The sequence below is a fragment of the Meleagris gallopavo genome, chromosome 1 (assembly GCF_905368555.1).
Source record: "Meleagris gallopavo chromosome 1, MGAL_WU_HG_1.1, whole genome shotgun sequence".
NCBI lineage: Eukaryota > Metazoa > Chordata > Aves > Galliformes > Phasianidae > Meleagris > Meleagris gallopavo.
The window spans coordinates 174,015,363-174,036,447 of record NC_139404.1 but is presented as its reverse complement, the minus strand read 5'-3'; the positions used below and the strand labels follow the sequence as shown (position 1 = coordinate 174,036,447).

The 21,085-nt window shown below is 43.8% G+C and overlaps 2 protein-coding genes and 2 non-coding genes across 5 annotated transcripts; all 4 read left to right on the top strand.

Annotated features, from left to right (window-relative positions):
* Window positions 1–8,808: 8,808 nt before the first annotated feature.
* On the top strand, window positions 8,809–13,278 carry RPL21 (ribosomal protein L21). Of its 2 annotated transcripts, none has more exons than XM_003203407.5 (6): window positions 8,809–8,838; window positions 9,775–9,853; window positions 10,407–10,468; window positions 11,394–11,506; window positions 12,169–12,319; window positions 13,143–13,278. In XM_003203407.5, the coding sequence occupies exons 2-6, from the start codon at window positions 9,787–9,789 to the stop codon at window positions 13,230–13,232; spliced, it is 483 nt and encodes a 160-aa protein (XP_003203455.1). In that variant the 5' UTR covers window positions 8,809–8,838; window positions 9,775–9,786; the 3' UTR covers window positions 13,233–13,278. The 2 variants fall into 2 exon arrangements, with proteins under 2 accessions (XP_003203455.1, XP_003203454.1); XM_003203406.5 differs by having other exon boundaries at window positions 8,809–8,883.
* On the top strand, window positions 11,104–11,179 carry LOC116216235 (small nucleolar RNA SNORD102). Its single transcript, XR_004158689.1, has one exon. It is a non-coding gene; the product is annotated as a small nucleolar RNA SNORD102 (small nucleolar RNA).
* On the top strand, window positions 11,568–11,700 carry LOC116216247 (small nucleolar RNA SNORA27). The gene has a single exon (XR_004158700.1). It is a non-coding gene; the product is annotated as a small nucleolar RNA SNORA27 (small nucleolar RNA).
* A 158-nt stretch (window positions 13,279–13,436) lies between the features above and the next one.
* On the top strand, window positions 13,437–19,580 carry RASL11A (RAS like family 11 member A). Its single transcript, XM_010728910.4, has 3 exons — window positions 13,437–18,405; window positions 18,484–18,620; window positions 19,045–19,580. Exons 1-3 carry the CDS (start codon window positions 18,285–18,287, stop codon window positions 19,486–19,488), a joined length of 702 nt encoding a protein of 233 aa, XP_010727212.1. The 5' UTR covers window positions 13,437–18,284; the 3' UTR covers window positions 19,489–19,580.
* Window positions 19,581–21,085: the final 1,505 nt, after the last annotated feature.

Below are 21,085 nucleotides of genomic sequence, written 5' to 3'. Positions count from 1 at the left end.
GTCTCTAGACTCAAAAAAGTTGGAGTTCTGCTTAGAAAAAGTGTCCATTTATATAGCAGTAAATTCTTTTGAAAAACACTGTCATATACTGCAAGAGAAATCTGTATATTTTGGGTCCCCAGTGATCTTGATGGGATGCAAGGACACAAACTGGGCATTAAAACAATAACTGTACACTTTTTGATACTGTTCTGAACAGCTGCAGAGGCCTCTGCAGGTTTCTTTGGAGAAACAGGGCCACTATTTAAAAGTGAGGTAGTTTAATATAGTAATGAAATACTATTATTGGTTTTTAGAAAAAGTAACTGGATCCTTGGCACATGCACTAGAGGAATCATTGTTATCAACTCACTCTCTATGGAACAAAAACCTTGGAAGTCAGTTCATTTGTGTTCTAAACCTATCTTGAGAAATCCATTACTAGGAGAGAGGCATAGGATGCTTCTTCAGTGCGTGTGTTCTCTACCAGAACACCTAGCAAAGCTTCCCACTACAGTCAGCAAGACGGTATTTTTGTGATCTCTGCAGCATTTTTCCAAAAGCAAGATTAGCTGTCATGTTATAACGACACTGACGCACAACATGACAACAGGCAGCCCCCAGGTAAAGAGTCTTTGTACAATTTCAGCCCTCAGCCTCCTCCACTAATCAGTTCTCTACAGCACCAAGATGTTAAATGAACTGAGGAGGAACATGTAAAACAGCATGCACATAGCAGATACGTACGTAGTGGAAAAAATGATTAATAGGGGGTGGGAAAATTACTCAAAACAGCTTTCTGGAGATAATCAAGTTGTTAAAGAGCATTTACTGTTAATAGCCTGTGTTTTTCATTAAACTAATGGGTGGTTCATTATTTTTGTTTTAATTGAAACATATGTCGCAGTTAGCAATATTTTGTGTTTCCACTGATCTAAAGCAATTGTTCAAGTGCGTGTTGCAGTCAGTTCTTAAACAATGCTCTCTTTGTCAGCAGTACAAAAGTAAAGTGATTTTAATTTTTTTCTCTTGATAGATTTACACCCTGGAAGACCCACAGTTCCCCTCTGTACCTGCACACAGTCAGTTAAATGCTGCCATCTGGTTATACTTATAATTTAGGTTTTTCTACTAAGAAAAAAATAACATAGATTGTTGCATGTATATCAAAACTGACAGTGCTTAATTTTGTGTGTATTAGCACCCTGTGTCTTTACAGTGCAGTAACCCAGGCATCACCTCTTTGTCCTTAACCTCGCTGCCTCATTCCATTTCTCCTGCAATTTCATTTCTCTCTGCAATTTCATTTCTCTCTGCCTCCCTGCAGTACTTCTTGCCATTTGTCCTTCTTTTCCTTTACCCAATTTTGCCCCTTTTCCTGCATTGCTTCTTCCCCACAGATTAACTGTGGCTGCCTTAGAACAGCACAGATGCTGTTTAGCTCATGTTACTATTTTGCATATTCCATTAAGATCTCCATAGCATTTCACAAATATGAATGGAATGATCTTTAACATAAATATGTGCTCCTTAAATATATGCTATTATTCCCATTATGCATATGGGAAAGTTGGTCAAGGTTTTTTTTGGTTGGTCACAAATTGGTCAAGCTTATCCTTTGTTAATTCTCAGTTTCACTTCTCCTTGACTCATCATTACTTTGTTCTTTTCTGGCTGTACATATTTGTTGAGAGCAGATGTTGTCTCAATGACAGGGGTTGTCAGAGCGTAGCCAACTCTCACTGTTATCACAAGCCTTGTGATATCTGGTAGTTCCCTTCATAGATCCCAGTCCCTGGGGTAAGGTGATGAAGATTACTTGAGTTTCTAGCTCAATAAGCTAGAAAACTGAAAGATGTGATAACAGAATACTGAAAATGTTCAAAACACTATGAAAATAAAGGACACCTTTTTTTTTTTTTTTTAATGCAACTATTCTGCTGTATTTTATGATATCATTGATTCTGTTTTGGATTAATGATTTAAGAAACTGACACATGTGGGACTGCAAATGTTAAGGATCATTTCCCATTGTGGAAAGGAGGCTGGCTGCAAAAAGGAAATCGCTCAATGAAGGCTAATGCATACTTGGCACAAATTTCAACTCTGCAAAAGCACCTAGGAAAAAGTATAAGTGGAATTATAATCATATGTGAAATGCCTTAATGCAGAGAACAGCATTTTTTACTCCTGTTATTTCTGTATTTGATTCTTCTTTTCTTTCAAGAAGAATCTATGAAGGCAGAAGAGGATTTTCTTTATTCATTCGAAGATACGTACAACTACAAGAAGACATTTACTGAGAGACTTACAACAATCTGCTCAGCAGTTGACTTTGCAATGACTCTGGTTACTTCATACATTATTAAAAAGAGCATTTGGTAGCACTTAAAATGAAAATCATTCAACTCTGTCTTTATGTACTCATACAGAAAAGTGAATTTTATTTGGTGCATTTTGAAGAAAGAATTTATGTTTACTGGAATTCAGCTAAGACTAAATAGAAAACATTTCTTTACTTGAAATAAAACTAGAAATATGTTATAAGGCCCTTTCCTCCAGCAAGATTATTTACCATTTCATAAGCAATTAAAGACAATGATGTTAGGGACTCTGCTTAAAACAATTAGAGAGAAATACAAATGACTACCTTGGATGCCAATAAACCAATACAAATTCACAGAGTGCTTATAAAATAGAAGATTACCCCACAAACATTTTTACTTTATCAGTGTTAAAAAGTTAAATCATAGACTAATGCAATCTCTGCTACCTATGGAAGTTGTAATTCCAATACTCTGCAAAAGCAAATGCAGCTAGATCAAGTTGCTCCGGGGCATGTCCAGTCAAGTTTTAAACAGCTCCAAGGGTGTAAATTTCACCAACTCTCTTAGCAATCTAGCTCAGTTTTGTTCCACTTTTACATTATAGAAATGTTTTCATTATTTTGAGTCAGAAATTTTTCATATTCTAACTTGTGTCCATTGCCTTTCATCCTTCTACTGTGCACCTCAGGAGGTCTCTGGCTCCATCTTCCCTGTATTCTCCCATCACACAGTGGAAAACAGATACAGAAGATCTCCTTTGCCTTCTTTGCTAGCTGAACAAAGCTAGCCCTCTCAACTTCTCCTATGTCCCTGTGCTTCAGTCCATTAATGCCTTATTGACTTTCTGCTGGGCTTGCTCCTGTATATCTTTATCTTTGCATCCTGGGGAGGCCAGAACTGGACACAGTACTCAAGATGTGGTCTCACAAGTGCCAAAACAGAGATAAATAGATCCTTTTTGTGCTGGTCAATAGTCCCGGGTGTAGCTGAGTTTGCAGCAAGGGCACACTGCTGTTGTCTGACAGGATCCTCAGATGTTTTTCATGGAATGAATCATATAATCATAGAACGGCTTAGCTTGGAGTGGACCTTAAAGCTCATCTAGTTCCAGCCCCCCTGCCATGGGCAGGGTTGCCAACCACTATATCAGGCTGCCCAGGATCCCGTCCAACCTGGCTCTGAATGCCTTCAGAGGTGGAGCATCCACATCCTCTCTGGGCAGCCTGTTGCAGTGCCTCAACACCTTAGTAAAAAATGTCTTCTTAACATGTAAGCTAAATTTCCCATTTTACTTTAAAGCCATTCCCTCTTGTCCTGTCACTATCGGACCGTGTAAATAGTTGGTCATCTCCTGCTTGTAAGCTCCTTTCATTTACTCAAATGCTGCAACGGGTTCTCCCTGCAGCCTTTTCTTCTCCGAGCTAAACAAGCCCAACTCTCTCAATCTGTCTTCACAGCAGTGCCTCAGCCTTTTGATCATCTTTGTGGCCCTCCTCTGGATCTGCTCCAACTGCTCTATGTCCCTTCTGTACTTGAGGCTCCAAGCCTGAACACAGTAATCCAGAGAAGGGCAGACTAGAGGGGGACAATTCTCTCTCTCTCTCATCTCTCTCCCTGCTGGTCACTCCTCTTTTGATGCAGCCCATGATATTGCTGGCCTTCTAGGCTGCAAAAACTCACTGATGGCTCATGGCCATCTTTTCATCCATTAGGATCTCCAAATCCTTCTCCACAGGGTTGCTCTCAGCGTGTACTTCTTCCAGTCTGTATTTGTATCTGGGATTGCTTTGACCCAACACCTTGCACTTGGATGTGTTAAACCTTATTAGATCTTTATGTGCCCATTTTGAGATTGTTCAGCTCCCTTTAGATGGCATCCCTTCCTTCTATTGTGTCAACTGCAACACTCAGCTTAGAGTCATCAGCAAACTTGCTGAGGGTACGCTCAATCCCACTGCCTTTGTCATTGATCAAGATGTTGAAGAGCACTGTTCCCAAGATGGACCCCTGGGGGACACCACTTGTGACCGGTCTCCATCTCAACATAGAGCTATTGACAACACCTCTGGCCACAACTATCAAACCAATTCTTTGTTCACCTGACAGTCCAGCCTTCAAACCCATAGCTCTCCAATTTAGAGATAAGGATGTGGTGTGGGAGCATGTTGAAGGCCTTGCACAAGACCATTTGCCTTCCCTTTGTCCACCAGCGCTGCCACTCCATCACAGAAGGCCACCAGATTGGTCAGACATGATCCGCCTTGCCCTCCAAAGTTAAGCCTGTCTTGAAAAAAATAATTGTCGTAGGTTGTGCTCTGTTAAAATTATACTTTATAGTGAATAAAATAGTCACATGCTAGAAATCAGATAAGAAAAAGGGCAACTAAGACTGGCCCCTACCAGCTAGCCTGAATTTTTTCCTGGAGCGTACTTGTTTTGCTTTGGCCAGTCCATGTTATACCGACTAATAGTCAATTCTGTCCATGCCTGTTTATTCCTTACAGAAAAAAATATCTTTAAATACACTGAGAGTTTTTTTTCTAAGCAAAATCATTACTGTTTAAGAACTGACCTGGTGCCACTGCAGTTACCAGGAAGTCTGCCACTGCATGAGAGTTAGATTAAAAAACTGTCTCTTAGTTCTCAGTTATCAAGTTAAGGACAATCACTGAAACATTTAGGGCCAAATAAATAAATAAATAATCAGCCCCTGGGGCTTCATATTTAATGGATTCAGTAATAACAGGAAATGTCTCAGAAATAATTAGTGTACTGTAAGATAGCTGGACTGTTTTATACAGTTCGGATCACTGATACTCAAGAGCAATGAGTGGGAATGGCAGCAAATCTGTGGAGCTCGCTGTGCATTTGGAGGCTCCAAGAGCCTGGATTATGTAGCCTAGAGGAACAGAGGTGTAAGGGGAGCCATCATTCTTGTGTATAAATAATTACAGAAAAAAAATCAGGGCAAACATCATTATTCTTCAGGATAAGTTCATAACAGTTCAGACATGAACAAACAAACAGAAAATAGCAGTGTGATTCCAACCATTAAGCCCCTTACTTCCCAAATTGTAGTCAGTGGCTGCTCCGGAGGGTCGGGAAGGGCTTAAGGGCAACTGTGAAAAATTAGATTAAAAAAATAATAATAATTTAGAATTAATTATATGCTTCAATACCTTATATACTTCAGTACATTATCAAAACAGCATGCCAACAAAAATCCCCACATTATGCAGATTTACTGCTGGCAGCAGGTCAGTTTCCTCTACAACAGAACAGTAGAAAGTATCTGGCTGGCAGAGCTGGTAATTACCATGAGTGGCTAGTCACCTTTACTCAGAACTACGTACACAGTGAAGCTGATGCTAACAACATGAGGTGTTGTTTGTTCCTGATTAGATGGGTTGGGCTCAGAGGAGGTTACACGGAAATAGGTGACCTCAAAAACACAGCAGCACTTAGGAGAAGTTTGAGAAAAAAAATTACATTAATGAAACTGGTTTTCTGAGAAGCCACTCCACTAGTAAATGAGGAAGGGGTCACTAATTGCTTTTCAAATGAAGTTTGATAAATGGACTATACTCTTTGGTACCCATGAAAAGCTGGTCTCAGTTACACAACAAGCTCCTTGCATGTTCCTAATGATTACGTTCCAAATGATTCTTAATGGTCAACAATGCAGTTTTTGCTGATGTATAGGTATACACAGAATGCCATGTTATTCAAATAAGCCCCCGAATGACAGAATTTGTTCAATATTTCAGATTTTGTGCAGATTTTATGAGATAATGGTAAAATACTTTGTTTGCCTTCAGTACGTCTACCTCTGTCTAGTAACATTTTGAATTAGCAAGTAATGTACAAGAAGCGGCAATGTACAGAAAACCTTCTCCGATATGTGATGTGCTGGCCTCATCACAATTTTTGGTCTGTATATCTTGCCTTTCCTTTTCTTTCAGGGGCACACTGTCACTGTTTTGTGTCCCTCTCTCTATGAAATGCTTCACTGGTGATGCAGCTCAGTTATTGCACTCACGTTAGCACTTAGGCAACTCCGCAGTGAGCCATTCAAGGAGTTTGTCTATACAGTCATGTTCTTTGGAGGTTGCTTCAATACAAATGTTATTGACTTAAACTTCCAGGAAACTAGGCTCTGGCTTTTAATATTTACTGAATGGGTTTCGTGGAGGAACTGGACAGATTACTAGAAATAGGAAGGCTGTTAGAACCAGAATCATTGAGGTGCTAGAGACCTATGACAGGGAACAAAAGTATGACCTTGAGATGCCATTTAAGAGGATCTTTTTGAAAGGAGAGAACACTAGAATGATCAACTTCAGCACTTACACATAACTTTGAACAGTATCTTTTTGATCAATAGTGCAAGGTAAATGCAGCACTTCTGTGGATGGGAGCTTGCTACATGGTAAAAAATCAATTTCATAATCTTGATTTCACATTTAAACTCTTGGATTTGCCTTTCCATCACATTAGAACTGCAGATTTTGATATTCTTTATTTGACACCAGATCTCAGTTATTTTTAAAATTTTTGCTCCAGCTACAATCAGCTGTTTTTTGTTTGTTTTCTGTTTTGTTTGTTTTTCATATAAAGAATATGTTATGTAGACACATGGGAAATCTACACTCTACTGAAGGGGAATAATTTTTCACATCAAAGCACTTCACAAGCTCTCATTTATTTAAATTCCTTACACATCCCTGATGAATAACCTCACAGAAATGGATGTCACACTCCAGATCTTTATACCATTTGGTCCTCTGAGATTAAGAACAAGCTAGATCCCACTGTGCATTTAGAAATTCAGTGAAGATTTTCTGGCAACCCCACAAGAAGAATCATCATAGCTGATTTATTCTTTAGAGAGAGCTGTTGTCCAGGCAGATGCTGCAAGGAAGTGTCAGGAAAAAGAAAAAAAAAAAGAAAAAAAAAGGAAAATGGGACTCTCCCAAAGAAGATATCAGAATCCTGATTATGGGAACTTGGTGACTGAAAATGTTTTTCCGGCATATTTTCCACTTTGAAAAATAAAGTCATGTTACCTAGTCTCCACACCCCTCATTTTGAATGGGTCCTGCCTTTCAAGTTCCTTTCCCCAGCTATTTTCAAATTTGCTCCACCTCCAAGTCAGCGAGACAAGGACAGAAATTCAGTCTTATCAGCATGTAGAGAGATTTCCAAGATACAGCAATGGGTAGAGCACCAGCCTGTGATCTTCACGGGATTTTACATCTTCATGCTAAGCTGGGCATTGCCACTCATGTTCATCCTCATCTTGAGGATGCTATGTTTCTCAAGCAGAACCAGCTTCTTAATGTACAGTGTAGGAGAAACTGGAATTAACATCCTACAACTGCAGTTTGAACTTGCAGTTCAGGCTAGGTTTCTGAGGTCATGAATCAGGGCAGTGTGGAGAGCACGTGCAGTTAAGATACAGAGCTCTAGATCTCCCCTATATCTGCTTGCCTGCTGGCCAGTAAGTGATCTGTGGTAACAAATTCTGAAATATAACTGTTTCTTTGAAATGTTGAGCATCAAAATAAATGCTAGAAATGAGAACATTATTGAAATTTCAAATAAACCCACAATGCCATTTATTCAGGGAAAAAAAAAAAAAAGAAAAAAAAAAAAAAGAAGCAAATCCTGAATGTCTGACTAGATCCCAAGTAAAGCAGCGATCAATCCAGTTCACAGTTGCTGCTCCCTTATGAATTACACTTACACACTCTGTGTGCTGAAATCCGTTTCAACATGTGGAGTTTCTTTCCCATTCTTTCCTGCTTGATGTGGAAATGTATCCTTTATGAAAATCACTGGCAAGAGCAAGGAGTTCAGCTCACTGAAAATAGCGATCCTTCTTTATTCAATAACGCCTTCGGATTGGATTTGGCCTCCTATCTTCGTTCCGCTTGATGTCTTTCCTGACATCTCTCTCAGTTGCCAATGCATTTCTTCACCGGAGAGCTCGTCAGGCTTCCTCCAAGCCTGGGACCGTTTCCTGGCACCTGGGCTGAATGCTTATTGAATGGCACACATTTCCCTTGCATAGGTATCAGAGATATCAGGTTGGGTTTTTTTCATAGTGCAGAGCTGGAATACAGTCCGTGTGTTTCCAACTACAACAGTTCAATGGATTTTGTGCACAGACAGGGCCCCTCTGTGTCAGAACACGCTCCGCCAACTAGTTCTGCAGGCAGAACCTGACGGCGCACCTCACCCTCCACAGCCATTGCGGCCATGAATATTAAATTCACTGTAAATGTTGACAGAAAGGGCTTAGGCCCACGTTTTGCAGGACAAAATCAAAATAGCTGTGAACTTAGTAAGCGGATCAAATATATTTTTATTTACTGCTTTAAGTAACAACCACTCCGCCCTGCGCAGGCAGGCAGGCAGGCAGCCCGCCACACGCTTTCTGTCAGGCGCAGGGCGGGCAGCCCCGCCGAGGCCCCGCTGTTAAGGGCGGCCGCGGCGCCGCCTCTCTCCTTTCGGCCCGCGCCGCCATCTTGTGAGTGCAGGGGGAGCTGAGCTGAAGCGTGGTGGCCGCTTTCAGGTGGCTCCGCGGCTCCGGGGAGGCAGCGGGAGGGGCCGTAGTGGTGGTGGGGTGCCTTGCTCGGCTTGGGGATAGCAGAGCCCCGCGACGGGGGATCGCTGGGGGAGCGGGGAGGCCGCGGCCTGTGGGGCGCGGTGTGAGGCGGCGGGCCGGGAGGCTGCGGAGGGGAAGGAGGGTTAGAAGGGCTATGGAAAGGAAGGGGATAGACCTCTTCAACGGGGCATTTTGCGATAGGATGAGGGGAAATGGTTTCAAACTACAATATGGGAGCTATGGGTTGGATATAAGGAAAAAGCTTTTTACAGTAAGAATGGTGAGGCACTGGGGTTGCCCAGAACTGCGATGGGTGCCCTGTCAGGCTGGACGGGGCTCTGAGCACCTGATGGAGCTGTAGGTGTCCCTGCTCACTGCAGGGAGTTGGACTAGAGCACCTTTAAGGCTCCCTTCCAACACAGGTGATATTGTGATGAGTGGCACAAGTCAAAATGAGAGCAGTTCCAGCTGGATGCAGGGAGACACGTTTTTGTCATCAGATCAGGCCTCCAAACAAGCTGTGCAGGGAAGTTGTGATGTAGTTTACCTTCATCTCTAAAGGGTTTCAGAAGGACCAGGCAAAGGCCTGAGCAATGTCTGCTGTCAGTTTTGAGAAGAAGGCAGGGCTAGGTGACTAGCTAACATCCCATGTAACCTCTGTTACAATCTTATATAGATGCTGGATATTTTTTCTTTCAGTGTCTGGTAATATTATTTGTTTTGACTCTGTAATTTGGAAGTGGTATCGTTCTGATCAAGCTTAAGAGTTTAATTTTTCTGAAATTCCTAGACATATCATTTGTCACGTGTTTAGTGAATGAACCAGTTGTCCTGATTAATTTGCATTCATTTTTACAGTAATCAGCCAAAATGACGAACACAAAAGGAAAGAGGAGGGGAACTCGTTATATGTTCTCGAGGCCCTTTCGCAAGCATGGTGAGTATTTGTTTGTAGTGAGAGCACTGTTTTAAGTTACTGACCTGTTGGGTGTCAGCAATCCCCAGGTAGTAATAGAACTGACAGGTTAAATCAAAGGATATCTGACACTTCAGACCAGAAACCCACAGAAAGATATGCAAGTAAACTTGCAGCTCTTACAACTTATGTATTAGTATTCTGAGGTCAAGCAGTCATCACTTGAAAATGAATTTGAAGATAAAGAAAATGCCTAAAACTTCATTTTTACGTAAAACGTACGGTTTGCCTCTTAGCAGTGAGCAGTGATAGCAGCTATTTTGACTGATAATAGTAAATAAATGTAAAGCTATTGTTTTTATTGGTTTGATTTTTAATTTGACGCAAATGAAGAGATAATTACTGCTTAAAAGAAGTTTGATTTCTGTTTTACCTTCTTGAGATTTAATTCTGAATTTGAGGGTTTTTTTTTAATTAAATATTTTAAAATGTGTGATCTGTTTTCTCTTTTCCTCTCACTTTTTTGAGTGTGAAATGTGAGCTTCATAGTGTCCACATCTGTATCTCTCAACAGGAGTTGTCCCTCTGGCTACTTATATGCGCATCTACAAGAAAGGCGACATAGTTGATATCAAGGTACTTCTTGTGATGCAGGGTGATTAAAAATACTGAAGCAGTGTCATCACTTTTCATTTCTAGTTTTTGGGATTTTTTGAGTTTTTTTCTGTTATTTGTGTCATGTGTGTCAATACAAGTACCTGCTTCTTACTTTCGAAGTAGTGCAGGAACAACAATGCTATTGAGCCAGTATTAATGCTTCAGCATCACCTTTTTTATATGTATAATATATATTAGACTGTGAACTGTCAGTTCAGCTGAAAAAAGGTGAGTGAAATATGCCATGTCTAATACTTGGGTTGTTGCATTTTGCCTACTGGCACTGCTTGCACAGCTGTTATTCTAGTAGTTACTCACTTTTGCCTGATCTGCACGCACTGTTGAGAAGAGCCATAGTTTATGCTGCGTAATTTATGCAATATCATTTCCCATTAATTATTTTCTAGTTGATTTTAAATGATATGCCCTGTACTTTTAGAAGTATGTTGTGTTAGCTCTGAAAGTGTTTTGCTGAGAATTCCTGCTCTGTTGAATCCTTTAGTTTCAGTTTGAAACACCAAGTTACAACAGCCACAGAGAAGTTGGCAGGTAATTTATGGGGTTGACTTTTGCAGAACTATGCCATTCAAAATTACTGCTTCTTGACATTCTGGAGCTTGATGATGATTGTCTCCTATGATTGCTTGCTGAAAGCAAAGTGATCAAATCATTTCACCGGCTCTGAAAGCAACTGGAATGATCACAGAAGAATTTAATAGTTTCTAGGTGTAACATGTGTAGCTATAAATTCAAAGGGATGAACAAAAAAGGAGCACTTTTAAATAAGCCTTGAATAATTTGATATTTCTGTTTTAAACAACTTCTGAAATAAAAGCCCCTGGCATTGCTTTAATGTTTTTAAGCCAAAGCTTGTAAAACTCTGCCTTCATTCTTGTTTTAACAGGGTATGGGTACAGTTCAAAAAGGTATGCCTCACAAGTGTTACCATGGCAAGACTGGAAGGGTGTATAATGTTACTCAACACGCTGTGGGTGTTATTGTTAACAAGAAAGTTAAGTAAGTAACAAAAATTCTTAGTGTAAAAAGTTTTGTTCTGGGGGGAGTTGATGTGTAGTGATACCCTCCTTTCACTTTGCCAGTTAGACACTTTTTTGTCTTGATTGGTCATTCAAGGTGGGTAAAGTATGTGTCCTTTTAAAACCCAAGCAAATGGTGGTCATTTGTCTTGGATCCTGTCAGAGGAAACACTTCTTTATTCTTCTGAGTAGCACTTAATGACATAATCTCATAATGTGGATTTTCACCTGACTCGCATTTATACTGAGGACTTGTAAATACTATTTTGTGGCCGTATCCAGCTGTATTCATCTGATTTTTCACACAGTTTTGTCAGAAAAAGATAGTTTTTTTTTTTTTTCAAGAGTGAGACTGAAGTACAGCGGTAATAGTTAACCTTATACTATACAAACAAGTTAAGGTTACTTGTTCTCCAGCAACTTAATCCTAAATTGTCAGCATGTTATTGTACGTTAATAAGCTTTCACTTACATAAATACTATCCAATTTACATCTGCAGGAATGTATTCTGAGTGATTGCCATTTGAAGAAGAATGATCTGTAGTTGAGCTTATAGGATTACTTACGTAAATGCCATAAAACTAGCTTTGAAATGACTGTTTTCAAGTGCAGTGCATTAAAAACTGATACTTTTTTCTTAGGGGTAAGATTCTTGCCAAGAGAATTAATGTGCGTATTGAGCATATTAAGCATTCCAAGAGCAGAGACAGCTTTTTGCAGCGTGTGAAGGAGAATGAAAAGAAGAAAAAGGAAGCAAAAGAAAAAGGCATCTGGGTTCAACTGAAACGTCAGGTAATGTTTTTATTGTAGTTGATAACATTTTTCATGCAATTGGCTAAAAAGAAAAGCAAAGTAAAGCATGAAACTAAAGTCAAATCAATTCACTAAAATGTTTTTTTCCAAAACAGCAAAGCATTATGCTGTAAACAGAACTTTTTGTCTGTTTAAAAAAAAACACCACCAACAAAACATGTTAATGGAGCTGAAATGCAGGTCTATGGCAGATGGTGTTGGAGGTGTCTGTAACCGCCCTCACTTGTTTCTATTCCTTTTGTAGGAGGTTCCTTCTTCTTTTAGAGTATAGTGACAGCATGCAGTATGTCTCCATCTGAGCTGTCTGATATGCTTGTTGGCTGAACAGAACTGTGCTGTTCCTCGATGAAAATGATGCCCTTGCCTATGAGCAAAGGCTTCCTGTTCAGGCATCACTACTAGAGGGTTGCTAATCAGTGGCAGAAGCTGTGGCCAATTTCTAGAAGTGATGTTGTCTCTGGTTTAGTTGAATTTAGCTGCAACAAACTGTTAAAACTGAACAACTAGACTTCAGAGGGAAGGTAATAGCTATTGCTTCTGGAATTACAGGGTACTTTTTATTGAATTGGATTAGTAACTCGCAGAGGATGAATTGTAGTTATCTTCACTCAGCAGCAAAAGTCAAATCTTACAGCAGATTCCTTTTCTTACAGCTAGTCTTTGAAGCAGATTTTAGAGATGCTAGGAATGATAGAATTCCTGTGGTGTTTGTATAATAATAAATTAAATTTGTCAACAGGAATTTTGTGTAAGGTTTCTTTTGAGCTTTTGTGCCCTGAGTTCTTTCTTTTTCTGTTTACAGCCTGCTCCACCAAGAGAAGCACACTTTGTGAGGACTAATGGGAAGGACCCAGAGCTGCTGGAACCAATTCCCTATGAATTCATGGCGTAATGCATGTTTGAAAAATAAATTAAAGATCTGGTTTTGGACGAGTGTATGTGATTGTGGCTGATTCCTTTGAAATTCTTTTTTTTAAAATAGATTATTCAAAAACTTTTTCTAAGCTTGTTTCTTTAGCTTACATTACATAGTACTTGGTTGTTTAAAACATCGGCCCCTTTTGCTCATCAGTTCAGTCATTTATGTAGACCATAAACCTTGGGGATGCTGACATTTGCTATTGCTCAATGATGATCATCCTCCTTTGATTACCTAGTGAGGTAATATGAGAGGACATGGAATAATTTCACCGGCGAACTGAGAGCAAATAGCAAGAACAGTACGGTGTCTCTTAAGGTTAAGGTTTTTTTAGTGGGAAAAACAGCTGGTTTCAGATACCATCAGTAGAAGCTTTTGGCTAAACGGCCTCAGATTAATACCAAGGAATAATTGGGGAAATGGTTTTTTCAAAGCACTTTTTGAGAAATGGCTTTGGAAAGACAGTCATTTCACCACTGTAGCCAGTAAAAGGATTTTTTAGAACATCTCAGAGTCAATATGCATTCTTAAATAGTTTAGAAGAATCTGCTTAAAGTGCCTTGATGAAGATGGAACAAGTCTTACCTGTTCATGTGCTGATGGAAGATGGCAGTGTGGTACTTTGACATTGCATGTTAGATGTGGAGTGTGCTGCCTTCACCTGAAGGAAGCAGGCTTACTACTCCTTTTGCTTTTGCTGCTGCTTTATGCACTCAGCTTTTGTTAGCAAACGCATTTGTCTTGGAGCTGGGTGTATATATTAAACTGTAGACTGTTATCAGCTTATTTGGCTTGGGAGCTTCCACAGCAATCTAAAATAAATGTTTGACTTGTAAGATGGGCATTTTTCATTAGGCGTTGTATCTGTAAGACTTAAATGGGATGCATTAATGGGATTGCTCTTTGGGGATGGTATTCCCATCTGTTTTCCCCCTGATGCATGCTTGTGTGAGTTATTTTATACTTTACTGTGAAGACTGGAGTGGATTTGCTGTAGCATCCTGATGGGAACATTATCAACCGTGAATAAGCGTTGGGTAGTTTTCAACTTCTGAATTTCTTTCAGCGGCTTGGAATAAAAGGCATAGACAGTATGCAGAGGCTACGTATGAGAGCTGTTGTTTCTGGAGTTTTCCACTTGGTGATTTTGAAGGTTGCTGTGCAGGCAGTAGCTGATCATGAGTGTCTGAAATCTGTGTGAGCTGGGAGGAACGGGAGGGCATGCTTTCCTTAGTCTGCATTCCCAGAAGTGATGGAAAATAAAACTGGGTTTGTGAGGGAAGAGAGCCTTTTTGGGTTTGCTGCCATGTTCAGGAGGACAGACTGGCAAAGGCTTAACTTTGTCATGGGTTTGTAGGAGCTGCCTTTTGGTTACTGCTGGGGTGCTATGGATTAGAACCACGTGCTGTGATCAGCAGTTAGCTGTCCTGTTGGCTACCCAGCAAAGCCATGCAGCTTTGTGTGGCAGCTACAGCTGCTTATCGTAACAGACTTCAGTGAATTTTGTTCTCTTCCACAATGATTTTGGAAAACTTCCTGGAGAAGATTGCAAAGCTATAGATTTCTGTGATAATTGAGCTAGTGCGATTTCAGTTTTGCAGCCAATTCAGACTTACCATTCTGGAGCTGCTGGTCACATTACCTTTGTATGACACACGGAGAGTGGAGTGCTCATGGATCAGCACAAGCTGTTACGCTTCTGTGTAGTGCTGTGTATTCCAGGCAGCCTAATTCAGAGGTGAGGGCTGAAGTGTGTCAGTCCTTACTGCCTTGAACTACTGCAGCTGGTTCCCTTCCTCCTCTGCTGAATACTCAGAAGAGACACAGGAAAACCTGAGCTGTCACCTTCATCTTGTAGTGCATCACTCATGCCAAGATCTGAGCTTTTTTGCGGACTGTGTAGGCAGTGTGAGTGCATGGTAATGCTTTGTGTGAGTGGGAACGGTCAGTGAAAGGGCAGAAAGGACTGGGGAAGAGAATCTGTGCCTGAGGAGTGAGGAAAATGCAGGCACCTCCCATTCCTGGGGGTAGGCAGGTAGGCAGCTGCCACAAGGGCGTACAAATGAATGCTTCTGTAATCTTCCCACTGAATCTGATAGAAGGAAATGCTGACATACGTTGTCTTGTCCTTGATCCAGTCTGTGCCTCAGCATCATAATCTGAAGGATGGTATCCTGCATGGGTAGTGTGTTGGGATGACCCCAGCTGGTCCAGAGGGTGCGAAGAGCTGTGTGACCACACCTGTCAGAGGATGTGATCCTGGCTGTCCCGACACAGGTGCTCCCATGTGCTTTTGCAGAGACTTTGAGGTGCAGAGGGTTCCCATAATTCATGGTGTGTCGAGGAAGGACACAGTTCATCTGGGCTTGCCATTTGTATGGGAAATACCTTATGATTCAGGAGTGCTGCTGGTGTTTCCCACTGTGCAGTGGCACTCAGGCTGCAAATTTGCCCTTATGTGGGGAAAAAGGTACCTATGGCTATTTAAGAATGAAGTTGCAGCTAGTGGGTTTCATGTGCTCATAACTGTCTTGGCTCAAGCACTGTCTAGGGATGTGGCTCCCATCCTCAGCACCTGTACAGCTCAGGAACCTGGAAACTGCCGAACTCTGGGTGAAGCTCCTGATTCCATTTTCTGCTGTGTGGCTTTGGGTGGTAGCCCTCGAGCTGTCAGTCACCATTTTGTGCATGCCTACTCCAAACTGGCCAGCCACTGACCAATGGGGATTGAGAAGTGGGAGGCAAAGCCATGCTCAAATGTGGACTCGTGCTACTGAAAATTCATGGGGGCACAGTGTAGGCGTGCTAACTCACAACAGAGGTTTTCACCAGTGTTTCTGCACGTGGGGAAGCTTTGTGGCTGCTGCTCATTACCCCACATCCTCAAGACGACGTAGCCCTGCCAGCCAAGCCCGGAGCTTGTAACTGCCATTCCTGGAGGTGCTCAAGGCCAGAAGTCCTTGAGGTGGGAATACAACTTGGGCTGAATAGTCTTTGTATGAAAGACCTTACAGGGACTGTAGGGTTGGTGGTATGGGATGTCTTGGATGGAGCAGTATAGACTGGTGCTGCCAAGTAGGGTTTGCAGCTCAGAAATGAGATTCCTTGGAATGGCTTTGAAGCCCATGCGCAAGGAGTGCTTGGTCTGCGGACATTGCTGGTCTGAGCTGCCATGTGAACAACCTGAGCCCAAACGGCTTCGGCCATGGCAATGAGTTGCTTCACGGTGTGTTCTGCCTTGGTTTGTGCAGTCACATCAGTGTGTGACTGTCACCCCTTGTCCTTTGGGGTGCCGGCATTGGGCAGGACACCCTGAGCTCTGCAACTGGCCAGGAACAAGAGGAGATCAAGTTTTGGGGATGATGTTTAGTGCTGCTGCTCTTACAGCGCAGCACCTGGTTTGAAATCTGCTTGAAATGGACTCGTTTTAATGCTGTTCTTTCAAGGGCGTGCTGGATGTACCCTGATAGCTCTTTTATAAAGAAATGTTTAAAAATAGGCTGTGTTTGCAGTGTGCACAAGGCCAAAGACAAGTGGTGGTGCATGACAATGGGAGCAGATGACAATAGCATGAACCTCTGGAAACCAAAAGCTTTTAGTGATAGAGGAGAAATCTTGTTTATGAAAGGGAAACTGCATGATGGGGAGTGTTGATGGAGAGATTTCAGAAGCAATCTGTGGCTAAAAATGGCCTTGATGCTCCTGTAAGGGTTCTTGGACATTGGGGTAATACAAACAATAACAAACTTCGACAGACTCTGCTTTAAGTGATGATGTTAACTGCTGGGAATCACAGTAGCCCTTCAGTACAGAGCAGTGGTGTTACCAGGTGGAAGCCACAAAGGGAGAATTTAAGCGGTGTAGAATGTAGCTTTTGGGGGGCCTGTTGATGCTGTGGGGTGCAGGGAGCCCTCCCCATCCTCATCCCAATGGTGCCAGGGGTTGGCTTATTTTGAGAGTGCCTCTGTGGTGGCAGAACAGAGTAGGTGGCATTGCTCTGGCAGTCTTCCCCTGAGCTCTTGAGTCGCTGGGAATTCCCAAAGAAGTGCTGAGCAGACATAGCACCTGGGCTCTTGCTTGGGCTTAGGGAGGATGAGAGAAAGTCAAGAACAGTGTGATTTGTAGTTGTGTATGTTGTGCTCTTGGAGGGAGGAAGGTGAAAGCAGTGCTTGGCATGTGAAGAAGTGCTGTCCTCTGTGCTTTTTCCTGCTGACTTGTGTTCTCTCTCTGATAACAATAAAAATGAAGCATCCCTTGAACGAACTATTCAACTTGTCAAGACTTCTGTGCTTGCAAAGCGTCCTGTTGTAGGGGTGGTGTTGGGGATGGTTCACACAGGGATTTGGGCTGTTGGTGGATTTGAGGCTCCTTTACCTGTTGGGCTGTGACCTCAGGCCCGGCATGGATCAACTTTCCTCAGAAACTTTATTTCCGTTCAGAAAAGCAAAGAGCTTATTTCAAACTCCAGGGTCAAGTGGAGTGTTTGAAGCTTATTAGTTCCTGATCTGCAAGCTGGGACTTCAGGCTTTGGGATTTTGACACCAGAGGGATGCATCCAGATGCACAACTGAGATAAAAGACTAAATCATTTTCTTTCTAATGACTCGAGAGCCCAGCTGCAGAGCTGACACGTAATGCAGGACCTGTGGGAACCAGGACCTGAACTCGATGATCCTTGCAACTCAATATACTCTATGATTCTGTGATTCCGTCACCACTTGGGCTGGAGCCACACCCTACAAACCCACCGAGACCCCATAGCCGCCTCTCCGCTGCGGGCCGCATCGCTGCCCAGGCTTCCCCAGCATCCTTGGGGTCCGCATCCACCGGGCGCTACGGGGACGGGTGGACGCAACCGGGATCTGCCGCGATCCGGGAGCGCTCGCAGCGGGGTGCCGCGGGGAGGCGGTGGGCGGTGCGGTGCTGCCGGGGGCGGCTGCGAGGCGGTGCCGGCGGAGCCTTTAAAAGCTGGCGGCGGGGGCCGAGTCGGGCGCTGCCGAGTCGAGCGGGGACGAGCCGGGCCCCATGCGCCTGCCGGGCATGTCCCAACCCTTCCTGCTGGCTCCCATCGCCGAGTGTTCCCCGGGGCCGCCCGGCGCCGAGCTGCGGCTGGCAGTGCTGGGGGCCCGCGGCGTCGGCAAGAGCGGTGAGTGCGGGCTGTCCGTCCCTCCGTCCGCCCCTGTGCTCCCTATCCCTCCGTCCTAACGCGGCCGCTCTGTTTCAGCGCTGATCGTGCGGTTCCTGACCAAGCGCTTCATCGGGGACTACGAGCCCAACACGGGCAGCCTGTACTCTCGCCTGGTGCGGCTGGACGGGGAGCAGGTGGCCGTGCACATCCAGGACACGCCGGGCTGCCTCCAGGTATGGGCGACTCCGATCCAGACCCGCGAGGATCGGGGAGCGGGGGGTCGAAAATCTTTGGGGGGGGGGTCACAGAGGTTCCCAGTGGTCATCCCCACTGGCCGGAATGTACGGCTGAGAATCTTTGAATTGTACAGGGTCACGAAGCCGTGTTTTGGGCAGATTTAGCTCTCAGCCCTTTTTCTTGCTACCCACTGAGCCGCACTCCGCTCAAGGGATGCCCTGCACTGTGCTTTGCTCAGCTACGATCCATTCTCTGCCACTCAAGAGCTCAGCTTATGAACCTCTGTTTCCTAAAAAGGAAACAGCTGGTCCGAGTCTCCTAGGACACAGCTCAACCCCCTTAGCAGGGCTCTGTGCTGGGCCGGGTGCTCCCAGCCCCATGTCAAGTCCCGTGCCAAGCCCCTGCTGTGTCCCGCTACAGGTGCAGGAGGACTGCGTGCAGGCACCGGACGCGCTGTCGAGGTGCATGAAGTGGGCAGAGGGCTTCCTTGTGGTCTACTCCATCACGGACCCCGGCAGCTACCAGGCGGTGCGTCCCCTCCACCAGCACATCCGTCAGCTCCACCCCGACGCCCGAATCCCCATCGTCGTAGTGGGGAACAAAGCGGATCTCCTCCACGCCAGGCAGGTGCAGGCCAAAGAGGGGCTGCAGTTGGCCAACGAACTGGGCAGCCTCTTCCTCGAGATCTCCACCAGCGAGAGCTTGCAGGGCGTCTGCGAGGTGTTCCAGTACCTGTGCCGGGAGGTCAGCAAGCTGCAGCACGCCGAGCGCCGCCGCCCGACCGTCATCCCGCGGCCGCGCTCCCCCAACATGCAGGACCTGAAGAGACGCTTCAAGCAGGCGCTGTCGCCCAGGGTCAAATAGAGCTGCTGCCGGGGTCTAGGGGAATGCCACAGACTTTATATTTTTGTAAGCTAGTGAATAAATAATAAAAACAATCTTTATTTTTGTAATAATGCCAACGGTATGGAAGTAAGTATGTTGGAGTGTGCGGTTTCCTTCTCGTTCTCTTTTCTTTGTGATGGGTTATTTTTACAAAAAAAAAAAAAAAAAAGAAGAAGAAGAGAAAGAGAGAAAATGCTGCATAGCAACTGAATGGAGATGGTTGGAGAAGGGGATTTGCATTTGCCAGGAGGTTTGGTTCTGCTCTCTTGTGGGCTGGGGTTTGCTGCTGTACTCTGCTCAAGTGATTATTTGGGCATCGGTTTCCTGCTTGTAAAATGGGAATGGTGCTGATGCAGCACTCATGTAAAATGCTCAGCCAGCCTTTGGAGGAAAAAGGAAAAGAAAAAAAAAGCCATATTAAACATGAAAACATAAAACTGTCTGTAATAATTCCGATTATCATCTTTCCTCCTTCTTGCACCTACAATCAGCTGAGCAATGACATGCACTTAGTAGCATGCTGGTTTCTGATCTACTGCATTGTAGACCCATCCCAAAGTGTCCCAGGCCCCAGTGCTGAGCAGGACGGGGCTCTGTCACACATCACCATGGGATAAAGATGAGCAATCTGCAGTGGAGGTGTGTGTGGGACTGCTGCTGCTTTCTCTGGAGAAATGCAATTGGGGGGACTGGTGTGTGGGCTCCATTAGAGAAAATAGCTCATTTAGAGGGAATCACATCTCTATCCTCTCCAGGGCCATTTTCTAGCCATTTGGAAACAGGTCAGACTATATACTCTGATTTTACGTAAGCCCTACACCGATCAGAGTGTTTTTCAGTAACAGTTTGCTGGCTGTCTAAGCACAGAACGTGGGCTTTGCACTTCAAATGTGCCTCTGAAGTATGTGTGATGTGTTGGTAAAAATAAAACTGCTCCATGCTGAGTGGAAAATGTGGAAGTGGAGCAATCCCTGCATGGGAAGGCTTGCTGGGCATACACAGAGAAGTCTGTGAAGGGGTTGATCACACCACACCCTTCCCAGGACATGTGTGCAATATGGGCCCTACAAAGGAAACAGGAGGGCTGAAGGGAGGCAGCTCAAGACATGCAGGGTCAGACCTAAATTGGGAATGGCAAGTGAAAAGCATGGTGACAGCCTGGACAAGTGAAAGTACTTCTTGGAATACACTGGAAAGATTTATTCAGCATAACGTGCTCTGCCAGGTCCAGGACTCTGATCTGGGGGCTTGGAAATAGCAGGGTATGTGCTTAATGGGAAAGACACTGCCCTAGTGGGTCTGATGTCAGTGCACAGGACACACATTCATAGGGAAATCTGAAGGGGAACTTCACTGTCCTGAAACTGGAGGAACATCTATGTGTCCAATACAATATGCTAAGTCTTGGTGTTGTCTGCGGACTTGCCTCTCACTGCAGTTGTCCAAGAGTGAGGAAGAGCAATGGGCACTGACCTTGGTGTCTGTTGCTCCTGAGAAGCTGGAACTGGGGATGTGGTCATGGTACTGAGGGCAGCTTGGTCAGGAGGCGGCCGCTTTCCCAGCCCTTATGGCTTCA

Coding starts and splice junctions, on each gene's coding strand:
- RPL21 (XM_003203407.5), top strand. CDS start 9,787: ATGACGAACACAAAAGGAAAGAGGAGGGGAACTCGTTATATGTTCTCG. Junction 11,507..12,168: donor ATTGTTAACAAGAAAGTTAA/GTAAGTAACAAA, acceptor CTTTTTTCTTAG/GGGTAAGATTCTTGCCAAGA. Junction 12,320..13,142: donor GGGTTCAACTGAAACGTCAG/GTAATGTTTTTA, acceptor TTCTGTTTACAG/CCTGCTCCACCAAGAGAAGC.
- RASL11A (XM_010728910.4), top strand. CDS start 18,285: ATGCGCCTGCCGGGCATGTCCCAACCCTTCCTGCTGGCTCCCATCGCC. Junction 18,406..18,483: donor CCGCGGCGTCGGCAAGAGCG/GTGAGTGCGGGC, acceptor GCTCTGTTTCAG/CGCTGATCGTGCGGTTCCTG. Junction 18,621..19,044: donor ACACGCCGGGCTGCCTCCAG/GTATGGGCGACT, acceptor GTCCCGCTACAG/GTGCAGGAGGACTGCGTGCA.